Here is a 25218-nt window from a genome sequence, read left to right on the forward strand (position 1 = left end):
TGGTCAGGTGGCCCGAGCCCAGCTCAAGGCCCTCACGGCCCCCGTGGTCACACCCGGGACGCGCTGGCATCCCACCGTCTGGCCGCTGGACCCACGGTCAGTCGGGATGTCCCCACGACGGCCCCTGGGCAGGGCTGGGCCCTGCAGACTGTCGGGGGAACCCGGTCCCCCCAGCACGGCCAGGCAGCGCTGCCCGCACACGGAGTCCCCCACCTGGAGCCGGGCGAGGCAGGGGTCGGGGCGGGGCAGGGCTGGGAGGCGGTCCCCCCACCTCGGGGAGGAGTGGGTGTTCCCGGCATCCAGTCGGGCCTTTGAGGAAAGGCCTGAGGCTCCCGCGGGCAGAACGAGCTCAGCGAGCGGCCCGGAGTCCCCGCTGGACTCCGCGGTCAGAGACTGCGGTGCGCACGCGGCGTCCCCCGGGGAGACACACGGGCAGATTCCCGAGGTGAGGCGGAGGTCCCGGGAGGTTTGCGCGCTCGGGCCCCCGGGCCCTGGGAGGCTGGACTGGGCAGCGGGAGGGGCTGGAGCGCTGGGACCTCCCGGGGGAAGGGAGGCGTCCACCCGGCAACTCCACGTGGAAGGAGAGTCCCTCCGGGTGGGAGCGCGCAGCGCGACGGAGCCTCTGGACTGCGGCTCGCGGGGCGCGGTGACAAGCCCATCACGAGTCCTGACCCTGTGCTGGCCGGTGCCACTGGGAGAGGACGGCTGATGACCCAGATCTCCATCCTGTGCTGACGTCGAGGGGTAGGGCCACGGGCTGGTCGGAGTGGATGGGCACTTTGGGAGCCCGGCAAGTGCTTGGGGGGCCCAGTGAGCGTTTCAGGGGGCTGGCGAGTTTGGGAGACACAGTGAGCCTTTAAGGGAGCGGCTGAGTTTGGAGGACCCAGTGAGCGTTCCCAGCAGCTGGTGAGTTTGGGGATGCAGTGACCCCTTCAGGGGGCTGGTGAGTTTAGGGGACCCGGTGAGCCTTTCAGGGGGCTGATGAGTTTGGGGATGCAGTGAGTGTTTTACGGGGCCGGTGGGTAACTGGGGGGCCCAGTGAGTGTTTCAGGGAGGCTGGTGCGTTTGGGAGACCAAGTGAGACTTTCAGGGGCATTGAGTATCTAGCGGACCCGGTGAGCCTTTCGGGGGGCTGGAGAGTTTGGGAGACACAGTGAGCCTTTCAGGGGGCTGGCGAGTTTGGGGGACCCAGTGAGCGTTTCAGGGAGCCGGCGAGGATCTGGGGGACTCAGTGAGCGTTTCAGGGGGCTGGTGAGTTTGGGGATGCAGTGACCCTTTCAGGGGGCTGGTGAGTTTGGGGGCCTGAGCAGAGGTCTAGGAGCCTGGCGCTTGTGAAGCCTGCTGACCACTCAGGGGGCCGGCTGAGCAGGCAGACAGGAACAGCTGTGTGCTGGGTTCGCCGGCCCTGCATTGCTCCTCCACTCACTCACCTGAGAACTATGTCCTGGGCGCCCGTGTGCCCGTCCCACCCGCAGACGTGCGTGCGGTCACACGGGGCCTCCCCCGTGTCTCCCCGGGGCCCGCGGGGGCGGAACCTGCCCTCACTGGCACGCACCCCACACGCTCACCTGAGTGGCCCGAGGACACAGAGGGCGCAGCAGTGCCCTGCGGAGCGGAAGCCATCGGGGCGTGCTCCCTGGGGTGCTGTCCGAGGCCTCGAGGCTGGGTGGCCCTACTGCTGAGCACTCCTGGATCTGCACTTGGAAACCGGACATCTGGGGCTCACAGCCAAGGGAGAGAGGGCAGGTGACCCAAACCTATGTACCTGGGAGACAGGAGAGTGTCCTGCAAGTACGGGATTGGTGTCCACGGGGGATGGAACATTTTCCCTCCCTTCACAGTGAAGGCACCCTGGTCTCAGGCCCGCGCAGCAGGAGGGTGACGAGCTTGTGACACAGTGACCCGGATTCTGATGGAAGAGAGGTCAGGAATGTGGAGACAGGAGGGCTCAGGACTGGGCAGGGGAGACCTGTGTTATGGGGAGACGTGAACAGGACACCCAGCAGGCAGGACACCTGTGTCGTGGGGCGGTCTCCTCTGTGAGGGGAAGACAGACAGACACACACAGGTGTCCCCAGGATGGTGACACAGACGCACCAAAGGAGCCCTATGGGACGGGGCACACACATCCACAGCTGCTCCCCGCGGTGCCGTGCTCGGGGTTCCCACACACTGCTTTGCTGTGTGTTCTACTTGCATCTCGTTGAAGCGGATGGAAATCATATTCGGATTAGAAAAGAGACTTTGATTGTGAAGGGTTATTGTGAAGAGGAAAGGGGCCTATTACAGCAGGATGTGAGTCCTCCAGGGAGAAGGACTGTTCCTGCAGAGAGGGGATGACTGCATGGAGGCAGAGCTTTATTTGTGCAAGGCACAGTTATAGACAGGTGACTAGTATGACAGAGGGGAGACACAACAGTGCGTGGGGCTGTGACCATAGGGGGGACATGTCCGTGCAGAAAGTGAAAGTCGCTCAGTCGTGCCTGACTCTATACAGCCCATGGGATTCTCCAGGCCGCAGTACTGGAGTGGGTAGACTTTGCCTTCTCCGGGGGGTCTTCCCAACCCAGGGACTGACCCCAGATCTCCTGCATTGCAGGCGGATTCTTTACCAGCTGAGCCATCAGGGAAGCCCTACTGTGGAAAGGGGACTCATCATAAAAGGGGACTTTTACTGTAGTGGGGGAGTGTTACTGTGGAGGGGGCAGTTACAATAGGGCCTGATACTGTGGGCTGATACTGTGATAGGCGCTCTGATACTGTGGGGGCTGCCACAGCAGAGGAGGGGTGACAATGGGGGAGTATCGTAATAAAGGGGACTATTACAATAGAGGGGGGTGTTCTGCAGAGGGGACTATTACAGAAGAGGCAGAACTCCTGCTGCGGAGGGAGGACTCTTAGCATACAGGGGGGCTATTACAGTAGAGGAGGACTCACTACTGAGGGAACTATTATCGTACAGATGAGACTATTATAGTAGAAAGTGGTCTACCATCGTGGGGGGGCTATTACTGTACAGAGGAGACTCCGGACTATTATAATGAATGGGGGTCTATTGCTGCAGACAGGGGCTATTGCAATAGAAAGGGGACTACTGAATTTGAGGAGGACTCTTACTATAGAGGGGGGACTATTATGATAGAGAAGAGACTATTAATATAGAGTGGGGACAGCAGAAGGGGACTATTAGCGTAGAGGGGAAACTATGACAATAGAAGGACTGTTATCGTAGAAGGGGGACTGTTATCGTAGAAGGGGGACTTTGACTGTGGAGGGGGAATACTGACAACAGAGGGAGATTATTAGAGAAGAGACTTGTACCATAAACTCATTACAACAGGGGGTGGACTATGACAGTTCAGGGGGACGTTTACCATAGAGGGAGATTATAGCAACAGAGGACTTTTACTCTAGAGGGGGGTTATCAGAAGCAGACGATTACAATTTATGGGACTACTACAATCGGACATGACTAAGCGACTGAACTGAACTGAAGTACAATCAAGGAGGACTATTATTGCAGAGAGCAGACTCTGACACTATAGGATTATTACCCTAGGGGAGACTACTACTATAGAGGGGGAGCTTTGACAACAGAGGGGGAACAATCACTGTATAGCAGGACTGTGACATTAAAGGGGGGCTATCTTTAGAGGAGAGACTTTTACCACAGAGGGGGGACTATTACAAGAGAGAGGTGTGACACCCGAGACAGGACTGTTAGTGAACAGGGTGGAGGCCTATGACACTAAGGAACCATGACTCTATAGGGGAACCGTTAGTGCAGAGGGAGACTATGACGATAGAGGGGAGCTAATACTGTAGAAGAGGGACTATTACTGTAGAGGGGGGCTATGACAGCAGTAGGGGACTATTACTGTAAAGAGGGGACCTTAAGAATAGAGACAACCCCCTGTCTGTGGAGAGCAGTAAATAAACACAAGGATAAAGGCCCAGGCCTGTGTTTGTCATGAAAGGAGTCCTGACGGCCCATGGACCACAGGCCCTGACTCGGGAGGAGCCGTGAGGGGAGGCTCCTGCCCAGGCAGGGACAGAGGCTGCAGTTGGAGCTGGGCAGGCGGAACCAGCGGGTCGCAGGCCCATGTTCTGACCGGTCCTGGGAATGACCGGGTCAGCCTCGATGGATGATCCCGGGGAGGGGCTGGTCTGTGTGGCCGCGTCAGGGAAATGAGGATCTGAGTCTCTACAGGAAGGGGTCTTTGCGGAAACTGTTTCCAGGACATGGGGGGTGAGGGCGGGGCTTCCTGGACCCCTGGGTCACTTTCAACACCACGCAAAGGGCTCTGTCCCCTCTCCCTGGTGGGAAGACGAGGCACAGAGCCTCGGGAGTGATGTCAGGGGCCAGGCAGGGGGCCGAGTCTGCAGGGTCCGTGCCTCCAGGTGATTGTTTTAAATCATCCCCTTGCATCGTGGGATGGCCGCGCTTGGCCCCACGGGGGTAAAGACTCTAGTGTTTTCACCCCCCAGTCCCCGCCCTGTCGGGACACCCACCCGTAACAGGAGAGTGGGGACACTCAGACCCTGACCCGAGGCGCTCCCCGCTTCTTAGCTGCTCAGGTGGGTGCTTCATCCTGGCAGCCTGTCCAGTCACGTTTCCTACAGCAACACCCACCAGACGGACAGAGCGCCTCTGGGGCGCCAAGGGGGTGTGACCTAGTGCCTGCGCTCCATACCCCTATGGTGGAAGCCCCCATACCTGGAGACCCCGCAGGCTCAACCGGCCCCTTAGAGGAGGGGGCTGGTGCAGAGCGCGAGGGTGGGGGCCCTCTGGAGGGGGTCGCCAGCTCCAGCCGCAGGAGAGGGAACTGGGGCTGCTGGGGTCCGTCTGTTGGCCCCTGTCCCCCCTCCCTCGCAAACCCTCTCTTCCTGTCTCTGTCCATTTCTCTCTGTCTCAGACTCGAAGTCTCTAGAGCTCGTCTCCCCTCTCCAGCACCCCATCCTCCTTTCTCTTGGAGAGAAGCCCGCAGGTTCCCGTTTCTCAGAGCCACGCCTCCGCGCCGCCAGCACCGCACCTTCTGCACGTCCTGTTTTAACTCCTGCAGAGCCCCGTTTCCTCCCCCAGAGGTCCCAGGCTCGGCCTCCGATGGGCGGGCAGGTGAGCTCGCCGGGCTCCTTTCGCGGCCTGCCCTGCGCCTCCAAGACGAACGCGGACTGGATGTCGGCGCTGAGCTCTCGACTCTGGGACGTGCCCCTGCACCAGCTCTCCATCCCAGGTGAGGCCCCGCGGGCTCGGCTCAGCAGGAAGGCGGCCGCCAGACGGTCCCGGGTGTGCAAAGCCTCAGTGCCAAACATGCACACATGCAGGCACACATACGTGCACGCACACACATGCACACACACACACATACATATGCGTGCACACACAATGCACGCACACACACAGCACCTTCCCTTCCGAGTCCACTTTATCCCCTTTCAACCCAGAAGGTACGTGAACCCCCGAGCGCCTGCCTTCAGGACACATGCCAGCCCCGGGTGGGGGGGGGGTCGTGCTTTCTCAGCCGCTGTCCTACTCCCGGGGACCCCTGGGAACTTAAGCTTCCTCACCTCCCCACCCACGTTTTCCATCAGAGCTCGTGCAGCACCTTCTGCACTTGAGCCCCGAGGGCCCAAAGTTTAAGGTGTCCACCCGCCCCCTGACGACTCGGTAGACTCGGTAGGTGGTACCGGAACTATGTAATGAAAATGAGGAACCTCTGACTCCAGCCAGTTTGGTCGCAAAGTGCTGCAAAGCTCAGGCGTGGGCGGGCATCTCGACTTGGGGATGCCCGGCCGTGCCCAGGCAGGTGGGCACTTGCAGGGCAACACTGCTGTGCTCAGGCCATCGGAGGGGCGGCCAGCGGCCACCCAGGCCTGGGTGGGGAGAGTCCCTGCCAGCCAGCACCACCCTGCTCCCCTCAAGGTGCAAATGCGCCCCGTTCTCCACCCGCACTCCGGCAGCGCGGGCTCCGGGCCCTGCCCTGGCCGCGACCTGGGCACTGCCCGCTGGGCGCGCGCACGGACAGCGGGACAAACAGGAAGTGCCGTTTCCTACGAAAGGCAGCTTCAGACTCCTCCTCGCCGTCTCGACGGCTCTGGGGTTCGATGCCCGCCATCCCACCCTACCCGGGAGGGGGCCCACACGGCCCTTCCCTGCTGGCGTGGAGCAGGCAGGGAACCGCGGACCCCGTCTCTCCGCCCTTCCGCTGCTTCCCCGCGCGCAAGGCCGTGGGGGCCCCGCACGGAGGGGGCGTCTGGGTCTGCAGGCCGCCTCCACCCACAAGGGGCCCGCTGTCCTTACGCAGAACTCCTGGGGCCCTCCCCCAGGCCCGGCACCGCTCACCTGCTTCTGTCTTTGCACATGGGCGTGTTCTGGACATCTCTTATAAATGGACACGGAAAACGTGTCCTTCTCCGTCTGCTTCTCTCACTGACCATCGTGTGTTCAAGGTCCATCCATGATGGAGCCTGTGTCAGAGCTGCCCACCTTTCCACGGTGAGTCACACGCCACCGTGTGCATGGAGCACATGCCGGAGACCCACCCATCCGTCGTCCACCCACGCACCCACCCATCCACACATCTATGTTCCACTCATCTATCCGTCCATCCACCCACTCACCATCCATCCACTCACCCACCCATCGAAACACCGCCCATCCATCCCTCCCTCTAGCCATCCATCCACCCACCCACCCTCCATTCCATCCACCTGTCTATCCACCCTCCCATCCACTCTTCCATAACATCATTAATTATATTGTGAACTTGAAAATCCTCTTTCCCATCCCTTGACCCTGAGAATACATTAAAAAAAAAAAAAATGGGAGGAAGAAATAAAGCTCCTCCAAACCTATGTTCAGAGACGGAAGGGAAGGAGTTCTAGATTGTCCCCTGGTGACTGCTAAGGTGTGAATCTCTCCACACTGTCTCTGAAACAGACCACACAGATTTAAAAGGAAAAGAACAGATGAACCCACACATGACCCACAACACCGGCGTCATAAAGAGCCTGAAGACACTATGCGTAACTTCAAAGTACTTGTAACTAGAGAGGGTCTGTCTGTGCTCTCATATCACACTCTCTGCGATGCCACGGACTGCACCCACCAGGCTCCTCTGCCCGTGAGATTCTCCAGGCAAGAATCCTAGAGTGGGTTGCCATGCCCTCCTCTAGGGGCTCTTCCCGACCCAGGAATAGCACCTGCATCTTTCACGCCTCCCACATTGGCAGGCGGGCTCTGTGCCACAAGCACCATCTGGGAAACAACAAACCATAAAATCGGAAGCCATCTCAAGTCCTCCCTGTCCAAAAACGGGGCCCCTTAAAGAAACTGCTCTTCACCTTCTCACAGCTGCAGAGACCCCATCTCCAAATAGGATTCAGTTCCCCGGTCTTGTGGATGTGGCTTTCAGGATTCGCCGTGCCCCGCGGTGCTACAGCTGTGCGTCCCGAGGGCGGCTTGGGGGCACAGAGGGCAGGCTCGGGGGTGACGTGTCCCCCGCCTGGTTTGCCCGCAGGGAGCCACGACACGATGACCTACTGCCTGAACAAGAAGTCCCCCATCTCCAGCAAGGAGCCGAGGCTGCTGCAGCTTCTGGGCAGAGTGCTGCCCTGCGTCACCCTGCCCGTGGTGCTCAAGTGGTCCACCACCCAGGTGAGGGTCTGCGGGCACGCCCGGGCCCCACCCCAGCTCCAGCCGCCGGTGTCACCCACGGGGCGGTGTCCTTATCCCTCTTGGGAAAACGGGATTGAGAACAAACCCGCTGCAAAGCACAACTGTGGTTTAGTCGCTCAGTCATGTCTGCCTCTTTGCAACCCCATGGACTGAAGTCTACCAGGCTCCTCCATCCATGGGATTCTCCAGGCAGGAACACTGGAGTGGGTTGCCACGCCCTCCTCCAGGGGATCTTCCCGACCCAGAGAGCCTCCCAGAAAGGTAGCAAGGGACACAGCTTTACTGTGGACCAGCCTGAAGCCAGAGGGGGACCCACGGACTAAGCATCAGAGGCTGAATCGGAGAGGCTGGGGGTTGGGGGGAGGGCCCAGGTCCTGCCCTTTGTGCAGCTGAGGACAGCTCCCTCCTGCTCCCAGATAACACCTGACTTCACTGGTCCTCTGAGGTGGGTTTGCATTTGCAGCCTGACACCCCCTCCACGGAGGCTTCCTTGGTGGCTCAGATGGTAAAGAATCCGCCTGCAATGCAGGAAACTCAGGTTCCTGGGTGGGGAAGATCCCCCGAAGGAGGAAATGGCCATCCACTCGTGTTCTCGCCTGGGCAATCCCATGGACAGAGAGCCTGGCGGGCTGCAGTCCGTGGGGTCACAGAGAATCAGACAGCTGAGAATTCAGGCAGGCACTCGCACCCTTCCCCTGAAGCGCTCCTCCTGGGAGGAGCGGGGTCTCGGGGTGAGGAGGAGCCGGGTGGGCGGCAGTCTCTGCGCAGGATGGAGAGGGGTCGATGGCGGGGCCCTGTCTGTGGGGAGGGGCACCGACTGACCACGGTCCTGTGGCCGGCACACACGGCAGCCGGCGGGGGCGGGGGGTGAGGGGTAGAGAGCCCGCCTGGGCCCAAGGGTCCACCTGTGGGGCAGGCGGCCCTGCCTTCCTGTACCCCGCCTGGGGGGACTCACATTCCTGGCTTTTCGGCTCCCAGGCTGGTCCTCCCAAGATGATGAGGCTGTCAAGCACACCTTTTGTCTCCTATAATTGCTACCTCTTGCCTCGTGTAATTGCTTCCTCCTGGGAGTTCCCCGCTTGCTGGAATCCAGCTCCAGGGACTTGAGGGGTGGAGAGCAAGGGCTGGAATGCGGGCAGACCCCATTCCTGCTCGGGTCAGGCGCCAGGCACCTGCAAAGCCCACACCCAGGGGGCGGGTCCGCCAGAGCCCCGGAGGCCTTCAGGGCCGGGGCCCTCTGCTCTGAGGGTCCCTTGGTGCCGGGGTCCCTCCGTCCTGGGAGGCCCAGGTGCCGGGGTCTCAAGGGGTATGGCTGCCAGGGAGGACTGGGGTGTGTGCTGGGGGCGGGGTGGGGTGTCTTTCAGGGGGTGTTGAAGCAGCCCTTAGTCCTTTTAGAGGCGGATGGCAAGTCGTAGCTGACAATATTCATATTAGTCTTTGCTTTTTATTTTGGATCGGATGGGGGGGCTGTGACTTTCTTTCCCATCTTTTTATCCTTGTATGTCTTCTCTTTTTCCATTATGACTCCATGCAGAGAACACAGTACCGTTTTCTGCTACTGCTGCTAAGTCGCTTCAGTCGTGTCCGACTCTGTGCGACCCCATAGACGGCAGCCCGCCAGGCTCCCCCGTCCCTGGGATTCTCCAGGCAAGAACACTGGAGTGAGTTGCCATTGCCTTAGTTTATGTTAATATTAGTTTTTACTTTTCATTTTATTTTGGACAGAAGGAGACTATCGCTTTCTTTCCCTTTAATACTTAGATATTTTTCCTTTTCCATAATGACTCTGTGTAGAGAACACAGTACCATTTTCTGCTACTAATTTATGTTAATATTAGTCCTTGCTTCTTTTATTTTGGATAGAGCACATCTGTTATTTCCTTTCCAACTTTTTATCCTTATTATCTTTTTCTTTTTCCATTATGGCTCCTTGTGGAGGACACAGTACATTTTCTGCTACTAATTTATATTAGGGCTTCCCTGGTGGCTCAGCTGGTAAAGAATCTGCCTGCAGTGCGGGAGACCTGGGCTTGATCCCTGGGTTGGGAAGATCCCCTGGAGAAGGGCAAGGTTACCCACTCCAGTGATCGTGCTTGGAGAATTCCATGGACAGAGGGGTCTGTGGGCTACGGTCCATGGGATTGCCAAGAGTTGGACACAACTGAGCAACTTTCACGTTTCATTTTTGTTGCTATTAGTTTTTGCTTATTCCTCTTATTCCCGTGGCAGGCAGAGATTTCCTCCTTTCCTCCTCCCAGCTTGATTCCTCCTTGCCTTTCCTAGTGCTTTTGTGGGGGTGGGACAGACGTCAGTGGGTCCTGTGTGTCCTCACGTCCGAGGGTCCAGCTGGGGTGTCCTGGAGCCTGCACTGTCGAACCCACTGGGGGTTTTTGCCCAGGGACTGCCGGGGAGGAGGGTGAGGCTGGATCCTGCAGGGACCCCCAAGGCCACGGTCTGGGCCCGGGCTCTGTGGCTGCACGTGACCGGAGACCCTGCAGACGCCATTCCCGGAAGCAGGGCATGAGCCCCGGCGGCGCCAACACTGCTGACTTCACGGTGGACGACCCGGCCCTCAGCTGGGCGTCCTCAGCGTGTGCCCAGCCCCCGAGGGTGGTGACGAGCCGAGGCGGGGCCGCCCTGTGCCCAGCACAGGTGACCGACCCCTGTGTGCAGGTGCTGAGCGTCACGGAGCAGCTGGACGCCGGCGTGAGGTACCTGGACCTGCGGATCGCGCACATGGAGGACGGCTCCGACAGGAACCTACACTTCGTTCACATGGTGTACACGACGGCCCTCGTGGAGGTGCGGGCGCGCGGACGGGGCCGCATGCGCGGACACCACGTGCAGGCCTAGCAGGAGAGGCCGACCTGCAAGGGGGACCACAGGTCCACCCGTGAGACGACGCTGACCCCTGAGGGGGTCACACACGCCCACTCACACCGACACACACACACCCCAGTTAGAAGACGCTGACCCCTAAGGGGACGGACATACGTCCACTCAGATGGACCCATAGCCCCTCCATTCAACAGAGGCAGACCCCTGACAGGATGGACACACATCCACCCGCTAAACACCGACCTCTAAGGTGGTGGACACATGGCCACTCAGATAGACACTCGTCCACTCCAGGTAGGCGAGGGCTGACCTCTGGCATCAGTCACTCAGAATCCCCGACCAGCGTGCGTTTCTGAACTCACACCTGTAGCCCTGGCCTCTCAGGCGTCTCCCGCACTTTGGCTAAACCGGGTCCCGGCGCGTCTTCCTGTGTCCAGTCCATTCTCTCGGCTGCCAAGTCACTTCATGGCTCCGTCTGGCACGGCCATGTACCCCCACCGCAGACACCAGTGACCCTTGGGGTCTGGGGGCTCCAGCCCTGGGCCTCAGTGTGCATGCACCCTGCTGGCCTTGCACGCTCCCTGCAGTGCACACCTCACACAATCCTATGAGCACTGCTCCCGCTGCTGTGCACGCACACACGCATCTGTGCACACACAGGCCCGGACCACGTGCACACACGCAGTGCAGCCGCACCTACAGGAGCGTGTACACACACCCACACACACCCGTGGCCCCCCGCTGCCACTCAGGAGAGGCTGGGTCCCTTGGGAGCGGGCGCCTTGCTTTGTGTCTCTGTGTGTCAGGACGCCCTGACCCGTCTGTGGAGTGGTTGTGCTGGGGGAAGCCCCCACCCACGCCCCTCCATCTCTCACCACAAGGCCCTTCTCCTCCACCCCCACCCAGGACACGCTCACGGAGATCTCTGAGTGGCTGGAGAGCCACCCCCGGGAGGTGGTGATCCTGGCGTGCAGGAACTTCGAGGGCATGATGGAGGACCTGCACGAGTACCTGGTGGGCTGCATCAAGAACATCTTTGGGGACATGCTGTGTCCCCGTGGGGTAAGCAGGGGCCGCGGGCTCCCCATGCTCTCGGCGGCAGGGGTGGTGGGAGCGCCAGGCTTCACTGTAATCACGGACCATCCACTCGCTGCATGAGGCTGATTCAGGCACCAGGTGACGGCGTGCAGGGAACCCCAGTAATCCACCCACCACTGTCTCCACTCAAACACCTCAGTAACCAGCCCATCACCGGTCACAGGCACCCCCAATAATCCACCCTGCCCGGTCTCCACTCAGACACCCCCAGAATCCATCAATCACACCTCAAGATGCCCCAGTAACCCACCTGCCATTTCCTATCAGAAATCCCAATAATCCACCCACCTCTGTTTCCACTCAGGCACCCCAATAATCCACCCATCGCTCCTCAAGACACCCAAGTAATCTATCCACCAGTGTCTCCACCCAAACACCCCCAAAATCTACCAATCACTGCTCAAGACACCCCAATAACCCACCCATCACCGTCTCCACTCAGACACCCCAGTAAGCTACCCACTACTGTCTCTACTCAGACATGCCAATAATCCACCCATGACTGCCTCTTCTCACAGAGAACCCAATAACCAGCCCATCACTGCTCACAGACACCCTAATAATCCACACATCACTGTAGCTTCTCACACACCCCCAATAACTGACACATGGTCACAAGGCACCCCAATAACCCGTGCACATGTCTCACGGCACCCGGATGATCCCCCCCAGGAGGTGCCGACTCTGCGCCAGCTGTGGTCACGGGGCCAGCAGGTCATCCTGTCATACGAGGACGAGGTGTCCGTGAGCCGGCACGTGGAACTGTGGCCCGGGATCCCCTACTGGTGGGGGAACCAGGTGAAGCCCCGGGACCTCGTCCGCTACCTGGAGCACATGAAGACCTGTGGCCGCCCAGGTGAGTGCCCCCTCGCACCGGACACCTGGTCACACGCGTGTCTGAGGGCACGGGGTTGGCTTTGGGTTCAAGTGGAGAAATGGAACAGGATGTTAGCGGACGTTACTGTGTCCACCACAAGGGGTCAGGATGGAGACAGGACGTGAACATCCGTGCGGACATTACTGTGTCCACCACACGGGGCCAGGACGTGGACATCTTTGGGGTCACTGTCCAGACCGCCTGCCCTCTGTAACAGGAGAAATTCATGAGTCAACACCCCTGTGAGCCCCTGCTGTCTGAACTTTGGTCTGTGTCAGACATCTGAAGCTCTGACCGCTGCGGAGGCCAGAGTCTGGATGGGGTGATGGTGTGGGCAGGTGATCCTGTGGGTTAGTGGTCGCATGGGCAAGTAACGGCATGGGAGGGTGACCCCATGGGTTAATGGTCACATGGGCGGGTGACCGCATGGGTTGGTGACCACATGGGCAGGTGACCACGTGGGCGGGTGACCGATTTGAGTTACTGACCACATGGGTGGGTGACTGTATGAGTTGATGACCCCCTGAGTGGGTGATCACATGGGTTGTTGATAGTGTGAGTGGGTAATCATGTGGACAGGTGACCGCATGATCTCGCAGGTTAGTGACCCTGTGGGTGGGTGAACATGTGGCTTAGTGACCTGTGGGCTGCTGACCCCGTGGGTGGGTGACCACGTGGAGGGGTCACCATGGGTTAGTGACCCCGTGGGCGGGTGACCAGGTGAGTCGGTGACCACATGGGGTAGTTGGCCATGTGACCCCGTGGGTTAGTGACCGCAGACGTGGGCGGCTGGAGCCGGCACCATGAACAGAAGCCCCTCTCTTGTCCCAGACGGGCTGTTCGTGGCCGGCATCAACCTCACGGAGAACCTGGAGTTCATCCTCGTCCACCCGGCCTGGTCCCTGGAGAAGCTGACCCTGCGTGGGCTGCCCTACCTGTGCGCGTGGGTGCGGGCCCAGTGCCCGGGGTCGGCCGCAGGCTGCATCAACATCATCGCAGGCGACTTCATCGGGGCCAGCGGGTTTGTTAGCGACGTCATCGGGCTGAACCAGAAGCTGCTTCGGGGCTGACCGACGGCGCGCGGGTGGAGCTGGGCATCCGGGAGGCTGCTCCTGGGGCGCGTCCTCTGACGTCACCAGGCTGAACCGGAAGCTGCCTGGGGCTGACGGACAGCGCGTGGGTGGAGCTGGGTGTCGTGGAGGCTCCTCCTTGGTCGCGTCCTGTGACGTCACTGGGCTGAACCGGAAACCGCCTGGGGCTGACAGACTGCGCGCGGGTGGAGCCGGGTATCCCGGAGGCTGCTCCTCGGGCGCGTCCTGTGACGTCACCGGGCTGAACCGGAAGCCGCCTGGGGCTGACAGATGGCGCGCTGAGGAGCTGGTTGTCAGTCCCGTCCTGCGGGGCTGGTAATCCGTCCATCCATCCACGGAATGTGCGTGGCCACAGAGGTGGGGCCAGGTGGCAGGGTCCATGGGCTCCTCGGTCCTCCGTGTCCCTCAGCGGATGTAGGGGGTGAGGTGATGATTGAGGTGATGATTAAAGGCGACTGCGTGATTTGTACAACCACATCTTCCAGGGAGACACACCTGGTTCTCAGGTCTGTGGCTTCCCCATGGGAGAGGCTGGGGGGCCCCCTCCCCCTGGGCGCTGAGAGCAGCAGACACAACCCCCAGCTGGGTCGGGGGCTGGGGGAGGGGGAGGAGGCAGTATGACATACTGTCCATAGGAGGGGACTGAGCACATAGTGATCCCACTGAGAAATCCCTTTTATTAGCTGAGGGGCTTCCCTGGTGGCTCACCTAAGAAGGCCTTCTTATCTCTCCTTGCTGTTCTTTGGAACTCTGCAGTCAGGTGGCTGTATCTGTCATTGCCTCCTTTGCCTGTCTCTTCTCAGCTATTTGTAAGGCCTCCTCAGACAACCACTTTGCCTTTTTGCATTTCTTTTTCTTGTGGATGCTTTTGAGCACCACCTCCTATACAACGTTAGGAACCTCCAGCTATAGGTCTTCTGGTACTCTGTGTGCCAGATCTAGCCCTTGAATCTATTTGTCACTTTCAGTGTATAATCACAAGGGATTTGAATAAAGCAAAGAAACAAGAAGACAACAGAATGGGAAAGACTAGAGATCTCTTCAAGAAAATTGGAGATACCAAGGGAATATTTCATACAAAGACGGGCACAACAAAGGACAGAAATGGTATGGGCCTAACTAAAGCAGAGGAGATTAAGACGAGGTAGCAAGAATACACAGAAGAACTGTAAATAAGGGTCTTAATAACCTGGATAACCACAATGGCGTGATCACTCACCTAGAGCCAGACATCCTGGAGTGCAAAGTCAAGTGGACCTTAGGAAGCAACAGTACAAACAAAGCTAGTGGAGGTGATGGAATTCCAGCTGAGCTATTTCAAATCCTAAAAGACGGTGCTGTTAAAGTGCTTCACTCAATATGCCAGCAACTTTGGAAAACTTGGCAGTGGCCACAGGACTGGAAAAGGTCAGTTTTCATTTCAATCCCAAAGAAGGGCAATGCCAAAGAATGTTCAAACTACCATACAACTACATTGATTTCACATGCTAGCAAGGTAATGCTCAAAATCCTTAAAGCTAGGCTTCAACGGTATGTGAACTGAGAACTTCCAGATGTATAAGCCTGATTTAGAAAAGGCAGAGGAAACAGACATCAAACTGCCAACATCTGTTAGATCACAGAAAAAGGGAAATCCAGTAAAACATCTTGTCCCATGAAACCCCTGCCCTCTGCCCCATGAGACCCAACCTCCTCCTCCCTGGGATCCCCTCTCAGCTCCCTCGGGGGGTGTCAGGCCCAGCAGACGCCTGCCTGTGTCTGCGGCAGCTCTGAGGTGAGCTCTGCTCCCCTGAGTTCTTTGGGTACAGCTTCTAGGACTGGGGGGGACCCCGGGGAGCAGGTGGGGGGATACTGGGAGGAGAAGGGACCAGAGGCCAGAAGTGATCTGCACTGTCCTTCCTGTGTCCTACAGACTGGGAGGAGTTGGGAATGGAGCTGGGAGGAGCTGGGTGGCCAAGCTCCGGGAATACTGGATGAGACCATGACTGAGGGGGTCCTGGCACCACGTGGGCACCCCCAGGGCAGCCCTGGCCTGCTGAGGGGGGCTGGACCCCAGGAGCCTGGGGGTTCGTCCCAAGTCAAGTTCTCGTCACCCAGCGGGGCTAGGGTTAGTGCTCGTCCACCCCACCTAGCAGACCCAGGAGGATGGAGACCAGCAGGGGCTGAGCTGAATGAAGGGCAGCGGCCGGAAGCGCAAGTGCCCTGAGGGCCTGGCTGGCTGGCTCCCCAGTCTGCTAATCCCTCCGAGAGGGGACTCTGCTCCCGGCCTCTCACAGCCCCACTTGTCCACCCCGTGCAGGACCTGGCTGTCGACAAGAAGCCCGAATTTGTATCTTCCTTTAGGTGAAAACAGCTAACGCCTATGTAGTGGGTTCTGTGTGCTGGGCCGTATTAATGAGCAGATCGTTCCCACTTGCTGGGTTCTTATTTTAATCACCCCTGGACACTGCCGTGTGCAAGGGCTGGCTGGTCAGATGGGACCCATGTGAGATACACAGCGGACACACAAACTGGACCTGCCTGCCTAGAGGGCAGCGTTCACGGGGTGTCTGCTGGGCGGCCGGCGCACAAAAACCACAGAGGCTAGTTTACACACACACCGCACAAAGCTTTTACTGTCTGGTGTGTGGTCAACCACCCTGGACAGACATCTGCTCCCCAGACGCCCCACGGTCGCCCAGAACCACTGAGTCCCACCGGGTCCCGTCCCCAACAGGCTGGCGGGGGTGGGGACGGTGGGGTGGGGGGCGAACACCCACCGCACTTGCTTGTCTCTGAGACTGAAATGTGCAGCACCCTCATCTTTGGGGAGGGGGGAATTCTTTCACCCCGGAAACAGCTTCTGGAACCTTCCGTAAGCAGAGTCACTGATGATGACTTTCACGTCGGCAGCCCCAGCCTCGGGGATCACGTCCACCGCCTGCACTGTGGCCTCCTGGTGAAGCCAGCTGCGAGGGAGACGCCATGGGCGGGGGCACAAGATTGGTGGGTGGGACATGCAATTGGCGGGAGGGAGATGTGATTGGTGGGGGACACATGATTGTGGGGGCACACGCGATTGGTGCGGGGACACGTGATTGGTGGGAGGGACAAATGATAGGCGGGAGACTATTAGTGGGCGGAGACATGACAGGAGGCAGACGTGACTGGTGGGAGGGACACGCGACTGGTGGGAACCAAGACCCCGACGGTGTCTGAACCCCTCCCCAGCCTTCTCGGGATTGGGAGGCCAGTATCTCCCACGGTCCTGGCAAGTGGACACAGGGCCCTACACCTGCTCGTGCCAGGAGGGAGGCGCGACTGGTGGGAATGGAGACCCTGACTGAGCCTGAACGCCCACCCAGCCTTCCCAGGGTCGGGTGAGTTAACTGGGGGTGGCGGGGGTGGGGGGAGCAGTACCTTCCGCGTTTCGAGACATGGACACGTGGCCGGACCCCTGCTCGTACATGGTGAGCGTGGGGACACGGGGGTGACAAAGCCGCCCAGCACCGTGGCCTTGCCCGCTCACATGAATGACACCGCACCCAGCACAGCGATCATCGGCGCTACCACCCCACCAACCAGGCCCGCCCCACGCACCTCAGCTGCGGTCCGGCCAGCCGCACGCGGAGGGTGAGGGTCCGTCTCCCAGTGGCTCGCAGTATGGCATCCTCCACCCTGGCCATCAGCTCATCCAGCCCGAGCCCCAGGAGGGCAGACACGGCCAGGACGTCGGGCTCCGCGGGTGTGTACCTGTCCAGGCGGCCGGCACAGCATGCTCAGCAATGATGAGCTCACCCGGGAACCAGGTCACCTCGTTGTGGACTCCACCATACACTGCAGGGGTGGGGGGCTCACCCGGGCACCAGGTCCACCTTGTTCTGGACTTCCACCATGCTCTCCAGGAGGGAGTTTGGCAGGCCTAGGCCCCGCAGGGCTGACAGGACACTGGCCTTCTGCAGTTCCGTCTCGGGGTGGCTCACATCTCTGACATGGACGATCAAATCCTGAGGACCAGACGGGCCGGGTGGTCAGATCTTGGGGCCAGGGGCTCCCATCCCCAGCCCCAGAGCACCCACCAGCCCCAGGACACTGCTCCTCCCAGTGAGGGCAGAGCTCCCCACCATAGGGGCCTATACCTCGGGTGGGTGCGACCTGAGACCACAGAGCGGCTCTGTGGTGCACGCAGCCCCCCAGCCCCCTCATTAGAGTTTCCGTCATGGCTGCCACTCCCTCCCTGTGCACCTGGAACCCCAAAACCTACACTGCTCGGCAGCCCCAAACCTCTGTCGCCCCAGCCTCCCGCCCCACAGTACTCTCCCTGCACCTGGGTGCGGCCACTGGCCCCCACCACCGACCAGCCAAGCCACAGTGCCATGCTGAAAGCTCTGGGCTGGTCCACTTTTCTGTGAAGCCTTCAAGCTCCCATTTTAAAGAAGTTTTGTCCCCGCGGTGTCATGTTTTACATGCAGGTCCCTCATGCGTTGGGGAAACAGAGATAAAAGGAAAGTCACAACCCGGGGCGAATTCATGTCAATGTATGGCAAAACCAACCAATATAATATTGTAAAATAAAAAAAAAAAAAAGGAAAGTCACAGTGGAGGGGAATCCTGTCGCGGAAAGGAGGCGCTCGGTCTGCTTTTAACGGATTCACTTCCAGGTTCTCTTTTTGATGAAATACATTTTCTTTTACTTCAGGTTTCATTTCAGAAATGTTACATTTTCGGGAACCTTGGAGGATGAAGCTGGCAGCCTCAGCTGCTATGACCTAGAAAGTCCCGGGGTGCCTGTCCCTGGGCCCTGCCGCCCCCCTGCTGAGTAAACGCCAGGCTGTTGGGGTTCACTGTTTCCGATCCCCGGATACGGCCAACACAGAAAGGGAAACCCCTCTTCATTAGCATTTGCTTCAGAAAAATTACAGTTGTAGGGCTTCCCTGGTCACCTTCCTGGCAAGTGGTAAGAAATCCACCTGCCAATGCGAGAGATGTGGGTTCAATGCCTGGGCCGGGAAGATCCCACATACCGTGGAGCAGCCAGGCCGGTGCCTCACAACTAATGAGCCGGCATGCTGCAACGGCTGACCGCCGTGGGCCGGAGAGCCCCTGCTCCGCATCAAGAGAAGACACCTCAGTAAGAAAACCGGGCACCATAACCAGAGAGAAGCCCCCCACCTGCCACAACTAGAGAAAGCCCAAACAGCAATGAAGACCCAGCACAGCCGAAAATAAATGTTAATAAATAAAAAACAAAACTTAAAATTGTACAGTCAGACCCAGCTCCCTGAGTGGAGGCATTTGAGGGGATCTGGTCCCTGTGATGTCCGCTGTAAGGGGACACAGCCCTGTGCTGTCCTAAGGAGGGAACCACTTCCCCTCCCCGTTTGCTGGTATCTGAGGGGGAACCGGCCTGGCCCTCCCCACTCACCGAATGGGCCACGTCCTGAAGGGTGGCCGAGAAGGATTCAACCAGGCTGTGGGGCAGCTGGGAGAGGAAGCCGATGGTGTCCATGTAGAGGACGGTCAGCGCGCAGGGCAGCCGCCCCGCGTGGGCCGTGACGTCGAGTGTCGCGAACAGCTGGTCCCGGGGCTGAATGGCGGCGTCCCCAGTCAGGGCCTTGATCAGCGTGGTTTTCCCTGCAAGTCGGGCACAAGGGGACATGCGTCTCAGGCCGTCTCGGGTCCCCTAGCGTCCACTTCTGAGCTCGGGCTGCTGGACGGTGGGATGGGAGCAGGGAGGGTGTCTGAGCCCGGAGTTCTCTGCAGGGCCCTGGTACCAGGCACGGGTCATTGAAGAACACAGCTACTGTTGTCCAGGATTCCGGGTAAGATAGATCGGGCCTGGGTGGGAGGATTAGTGTAGACAGACGAGGGGCGTGGTGTACACAGTGGTCGAGTGTGTGAGATGGGGAGGCGTCCCTGGAGACAGAGGGCGGTGTACTGGACCATGAGTTGTGATGTGGGTGTCCTCATACAGAAGCGTGACGGTGCAGTTGGGCAGATGCTATGTGCCTGCCGTGGGGTGGGAATGTAGACACAGGCCCACCCAGCTCCGCCCCAGGGAGGCCCCGCCCACCACGGCAGCCTGAGGGAGATCCCACCTACCACCCTGGCCCAAGGGCGAGACCACCCACCGGCCCCGCCCCAGGAGGCCCCGCCCAAAACCACAGCCCTGCCCAGTGAGGACCTGCCCACCACCAAAGCCCTGCCTAGAGGCCCCGCCCACCAGCACAGCTCTGCCCAGAGAGGCCACGCCCACCAGCACAGCACTGCCCAGTGAGGCCCCGCCTATCAGCACAGCCCTGCCTAGAGGCCCCGCCCACCATCAGAGCCCTGCCCAGGGAGGCCCCGCCCACATAACCCACGCCCACCAGCACAGCCCTGCCCAGAGAGGCCCCGCCCACAAGCTGCTCCCGGGGAGGGCCCCTGCCCGGAGCCCTGCCCAGGCCCCTCACCGCAGTTCGTGTATCCGACCACAGAGACCACGGGGAACTCCCTCCGCCTCCGCTGCTGCCCCAGAAGGCGCCTCTTGCTGCGGAGTCTCTCCAGGGCCTTCTGGATCTTGGCTTCCCTGTCTCTCAGGAGACGCTGCTGCACCTGCAGGAAGGACTCCCCTAAAAACACCCAAGACGGCAAGTCAGCGAGCAGACCCGGGGTAGAAAGCGGGCAAACGCCACGGGGGAGGGTAGGAGGAGCAGGCGGAGGGGAGGACGAGCGGCCTGTGGGGGTCTGACAGGTGTCAGGACCCCAGGGACAAAACCACTAGACTGCGGCCCCGGCACAAACAGCCTTGGCATCTCCTGTTGGGAGACGGCTCTGCCCGGAGGAAGGCGGCCTTGCCCAAGCCCTACTGCCCTCTGGGGTCACCTGGTCTCCCCCTTATCCCTGAGAAGGAAAGGCCGAGGGGAGAGTCCGCATGATGGCCACAGTGGGCTGAACACTGCCCCAGAGACGCATCCATGTCCTCACGCCCAGGATCTACAAACGGGGCCTTATTTGGAAATAGGGTCTCTGCAGAGGGGATGAAGTGAAGGACCTGAAGTAGGGGAGGCCACAAACCCAAGGACAGAGTCCGTGTAAGACACAGACACAGAGGAGAAGTCACGTGAAGACAGAGGCAGACACGGGAGGGAGGCGGCCACCAGCCCAGGAATGGACGCCTGGAGGCCCCAGAAGCTGGAAGAGGCGGGAAGGATGCTCCCCTGGAGCCTCTGGTCGGAGCTCAGCCCTGGGGCCCCTTGATACCCACCCTTTTTGAATGTGACCTCAGAGAGGCCCTCTCAGGACTTGTGGGGGACACTGTCCCCTTGGTAGGGGTGGTGGCCACGATAACCCCCTTCTGCACACCTAGTGCGGAGACCTCATACACGTACCCGACCCCATGGTGTAGCGAGAGCTCCCTCTGCATCCGCCCAGGTGGGCAACATCGCTTTTCACACGTGACCTAGTTGGAAACGGGGTGGCTCAGTAGATGGGCGGACATGTGCATCCACCACAGGACGTGGGGCGAGGGGGGCCGCGGTGGGGGTGGGGTTCCTGATGGAGGGATCTCTGGGGCCCCCCTCCCACGTGGGCCATCACGGGCGGGCACAGAGGGCACCTCCCTGGGTGACATGTCTCTGTTCGCGTACAGATTGGACCCGTGGCCACAAGCTTGCACCCCTATCCACCACATCCCACCCTCAGAATGCCTGGCAACATGTCTAGATACATGAAAACTAGAGAAAGTCCTGGGAGGGCTCCCTAGAGAGGGTCCCGGTTGGGGGGTCCCTAGAGAGGGTCTCGGTGGAGGGGTCTCCCTAGAGGGTCCTGGTGGGGTGGGTCCCTAGAGAAGGTCCCGGTTGGGGGTCCCTAGAGAAGGTCTCGGTGGTGGGGGGGGTCCGTCTGCCCCGGCCCGGGTCCTGCTCGCACCTGAGCAGAGGGAGCTCAGCCAGCGCCACCTGCAGTCGTGCCTCCTTGGTGCGGGCGTTGCAGCGGAATATGTGAAGAACGACGGTGAACCGGTCAAACACCGGCACGCGCCAGGCGGCTTCCAGGTCTTTCTAGAAAAAACAGAGAGAGAGGAAGGGAGGGGATGAGCCGTGAGCCCAGACTCTGAGACCTACTGACCCGCTGCTTCCGCGGTACCTTGGTGGGCGTGGCCAGTCTCTCCACGTTCAGGAAGACGGCGGTGATTTCTGGGGACCCTCTGATTCTCTCTAGGAAAAGAGAACAGCCGGTCAGAGGCTCAGTGAGCCCGCAACATACCTCTGGGGAGTGACCCTGCGTTTTGATCGGCTGTGTCCCCCGGGCATCCCCTGGGTCTCCGAGTACAGGATTTAGGGAGCATGGAGCATGGGTCGGGAGGACCAGGAAAGTAGGTCTCACACCTGCTGAAGCTGAAGCTCCAATATTCTGGCCACTTGATTCCAAGAACCAACTTATTGGAAAAGACCCTGATGCTGAGAAATGACGAGGGCAGGAGAAGAAGGGGATGACAGAGGATGAGATGGTTGGATGGCATCACCAACTCAATGGCCATGAGTTTGAGTAAGCTCCGGGAGTTGGCTATGGACAGGAAGCCTGGCGTGCGGGAGTCCGTGGGGTCGCAAAGAGTCGGACACGACTGAGCGACTGAACAATAAGGTCTCACACACACAGGGGTCTGGTGAGCCGGCGGGGGCTGAGTGCATGTTAGAGGGACACGGACAGGCGGTGAGGCATCGCCCTGGCGTGTCACCTGCTCTGAGCTGTGAACCAGATGTTGGTTTGGGGCGGGGATGTTAGCGTCCACAGAGGGGCAAGAGTCTCGTGTAGGAACACACCCCAGGCCACTGACAGGGGGTGGCAGTCTGGCCTGGGTGCTGGGGGTCTCAGTGGAATGCTGATGCGGGCACGCTGGTTTCTGCCACCTGATCCAAGTTTCATGAGGCCTAGAGGAACGGTCGAGCTCGCGCCATTCTAGGAGGGGGCTGCAACACGTGCGATGAAGGACTCACCCGTCAGCTGCTCCAAGGTCCCTCTGCCAAAGATAAGCTTCTTGTGTGGAGTCTTGGTGGGCACCACCATCGTGTCCACCACCGACCAGCCGTCCAGCGTGCACACAAGCGCTCGGGCCTCCGCCACCTGCCACTCGGCTTAGGGGAGAGACGGGCTGGCGTGAGGGTCACTTCTGGCCGGGTCAGCCCTGCCCAGGGTCCTGGCCCACATGCCCGCAGGCTGGGATGGCTTCCTGCTTCTGGCCACACAAAGGTTCCCAGAAAGCAGCTGAATGGGCATTTGCTTAAAGGAAGATGTGTTCTTCTGGGTGGGTGGTCAGGAGGGGGTCAGAGGATCTGGGAGGGAAGGAGAGGGGAGGGGGAGAGGGGAGGAAGGAGAGGGGAAGGGAGCCAGAGCTGAGCAAGGGACGCAGGGACAGCCCCCCTGCCATGTTGGAATCGGGCACATGTGCCCCGTAGAGATTCGGGGTCCCTAGTGACCCACTAGGCAGCATCTCCCGTGAAGTTCCCAGGGCCCGCAGAGCCTGCCATCCTGTATGGGGGGTGGGCTGAGTCCCGTCCTGGGCGGGTGTCATGTCCTGGGTGACCAGAGCCTAGTTCCAGCCTCCCTCAGTGGCCGCCCTTGCCGAGCTCAGGATGAGCAAGGAGGTGCCCACCCAGGGTCCGTGGCCCTGAACAGTCAGTATAATGGGGCCGGGGAGAGGCAGGGCCCCCACCAGAACAGGAGTCCAGAGCAGTGGGGGCACAGGCCGTGGACCAAGGGCATTCAGGACCTGCCCCGCCCTCGACTCTCCCCCGGCCGGTCCCTCGCAGGGCAGCTGATGGACAACAGACACGTGGGCAGTGGTGCCACCGCGTGGCTCTGAGCCCTGACGGGGTGGACAGGGCTGGCGCAGGTCTGGAGGGGCTGGGAGCCTGGGGGCGATGGGCCGGAGCACAGCTGTGCGGGGCCCTGGCTTGTTCTCCAGGGAGATGTGAACCAGAGCCTCACGGGAGGGCAGCCTCCCTCCGGAGCCGGTCCCCTGCGACCACAAGCGCCCCCGCCCCGTCGCTCAGCGCTCAGCCGGTTCCCGTTTCTGCTACAGAAGCTTGTGCACCATCTCCGGGCTTAGTACTCAGCGGCGCAGAGAGGAAGTGGGTCCGTAAAAGGCTTAAAGCCTAGGGGCACCCCGCGTGAGTTGCTGGGATCGTTTGCATTACGGATGGGGAGGCCCCGGGGGAGCAAGGCAGAGCGACACCAGAAGCGGCTCAAAGGGAACGTGGTTCGCTGCGTGCAAAGCAGGAGGGCGCCTGCGCCCAGAATCAGGGTTTCCAGGGCCATGGGTTGCAGGGGCTGAAGGAGCAAGAGAGGGAGTGGGCGGTTCAGCCTCTGAGTCCGCCCCAGAAGCCCCACACCCGCTGCAGCCTCGGAGGCAGGCCCCAGAAACCCCGCCCTATGAGCTCCGGCTTTCAACGTCGGCCCCCAGAGGCACCGCCTCCTCCAGCGTCCCCGACCTATAAGCTGCACACCTCGGAGACCCGCCCCTGGAGGCGCTGACCTATGAGCTCCAGCCCGCGAGTTCCGGCCCCAGAAGTTCCACCTCCTCCTGCGTCGCCGACCTGAGCTCCGGCTTTCGAGGTCCGCCCCCATAAGCCCCGCCTCTGGCGTCCCCGACCTATGAGCTCCAGCCCTCGAGTCCCGCCCCCATAAGCCCCGCTTCCCCCAGCGTCCCCAACCTATGAACTCAGCCCTCGGAGTCCAACCCCTGGAGGCGCTGACCTATGAGCTCCGGATTTCGAGGTCCGCCCCCAGAAGCCCCGCCTCTGGCGCCCCCGACCTTTGAGCTCCAGCCCGCGAGTCCCGCCCCGAGAAACCCCGCCTCCTCGCGCGTCCCCGACCTATGAGCTGCAGGCCTCGGAGTCCCGCCCCTGGAGGCGCCGACCTATGAGCTCCAGCCCGCGAGTCCCGCCCCGAGAAGCCCCGCCTCCTCGCGCGTCCCCGACCTATGAGCTGCAGACCTCGGAGTCCCGCCCCTGGAGGCGCTGACCTATGAGCTCCAGCCCGCGAGTCCAGCCCCGAGAAGCCCCGCCTCCTCCTGCGTCGCCGACCTATGAGCTCCGGCCCTCGAGGTCCGCCACAGAAGTCCCGCCTCCTCCCGCGTCCCCGACCTATGAGCTGCAGCCATCGTCTGGAGGCGCTGACCTATGAACTCCAGCTCCCGGAGTCACGCCCGCAGAACCCCCGCCTGCTGAGCGCCGGCTTCACCGCCCCTTAAGCTCGAGCCTCCTCGCTCCGCCCGCCCCGCCCCGTCCCCGCCCCCGTCTGCCCCCACGCTCTCGGTCACCTCGGGTCCCCTGCGGCTTCGCGGGGCCCCACTTGACCTCAGGGTGGACCAGGCACACGCTCTGCGTCCCCGCGGGCAGCAGCGGGTCCCTCCGCAGCAGCTCCTCCTCGTCTTCCTCCTCTTCCGCCGCATCTTCGGGCTCCTCCTCCCCGTCAGCCCGGCTTCTCCGGCCATCCGCGCGTGGAACCCGCCCTCTACCCTCTCGCCCCTCCGAGCACCCCAAGCCCCCGCGGACACCGGCGAGGGTTCGCTCGGGGTGGGGCGGCGGCGGCAGCAGCGCGGCCCTCGGGGGCCGGCGGCCGCGAACAGCGTGAGAGAGCCAGGCGCCCCCGCGGACGGCGGCCCGCAAGGCCCACAT

At 60.8% G+C, this 25218-nt stretch overlaps 2 protein-coding genes across 5 annotated transcripts; one reads left to right on the plus strand and one right to left on the minus strand.

Annotated features, from left to right (window-relative positions):
* Positions 1-13561, plus strand: LOC129564499 (PI-PLC X domain-containing protein 1). 4 transcript variants are annotated; one of them, XM_055438540.2, is made up of 8 exons: positions 261-445; positions 1842-1923; positions 4917-5234; positions 7521-7657; positions 10352-10480; positions 11423-11578; positions 12287-12470; positions 13323-13561. In XM_055438540.2, exons 3-8 carry the CDS (start codon positions 5105-5107, stop codon positions 13559-13561), a joined length of 975 nt encoding a protein of 324 aa, XP_055294515.2. In that variant the 5' UTR covers positions 261-445; positions 1842-1923; positions 4917-5104. The 4 variants fall into 4 exon arrangements, with proteins under 4 accessions (XP_055294516.2, XP_055294515.2, XP_055294514.2 ...); XM_055438541.2 differs by lacking the exons at positions 261-445; positions 1842-1923 and adding an exon at positions 1-96; XM_055438539.2 differs by lacking the exon at positions 1842-1923.
* Positions 13237-25218, minus strand: LOC129564498 (GTP binding protein 6). The gene is made up of 10 exons (XM_055438538.2): positions 24861-25218; positions 22537-22674; positions 21686-21756; positions 21470-21600; positions 20932-21002; positions 20014-20172; positions 18987-19195; positions 17420-17568; positions 17162-17314; positions 13237-16530 (listed from the first exon to the last, which is right to left on the minus strand). The coding sequence occupies exons 1-10, from the start codon at positions 25216-25218 to the stop codon at positions 16407-16409; spliced, it is 1563 nt and encodes a 520-aa protein (XP_055294513.2). The 3' UTR covers positions 13237-16406.

This window comes from Moschus berezovskii, chromosome X (genome assembly GCF_049115385.1).
Source record: "Moschus berezovskii isolate FMDL1 chromosome X, NW_MosBer_1.0, whole genome shotgun sequence".
NCBI lineage: Eukaryota > Metazoa > Chordata > Mammalia > Artiodactyla > Moschidae > Moschus > Moschus berezovskii.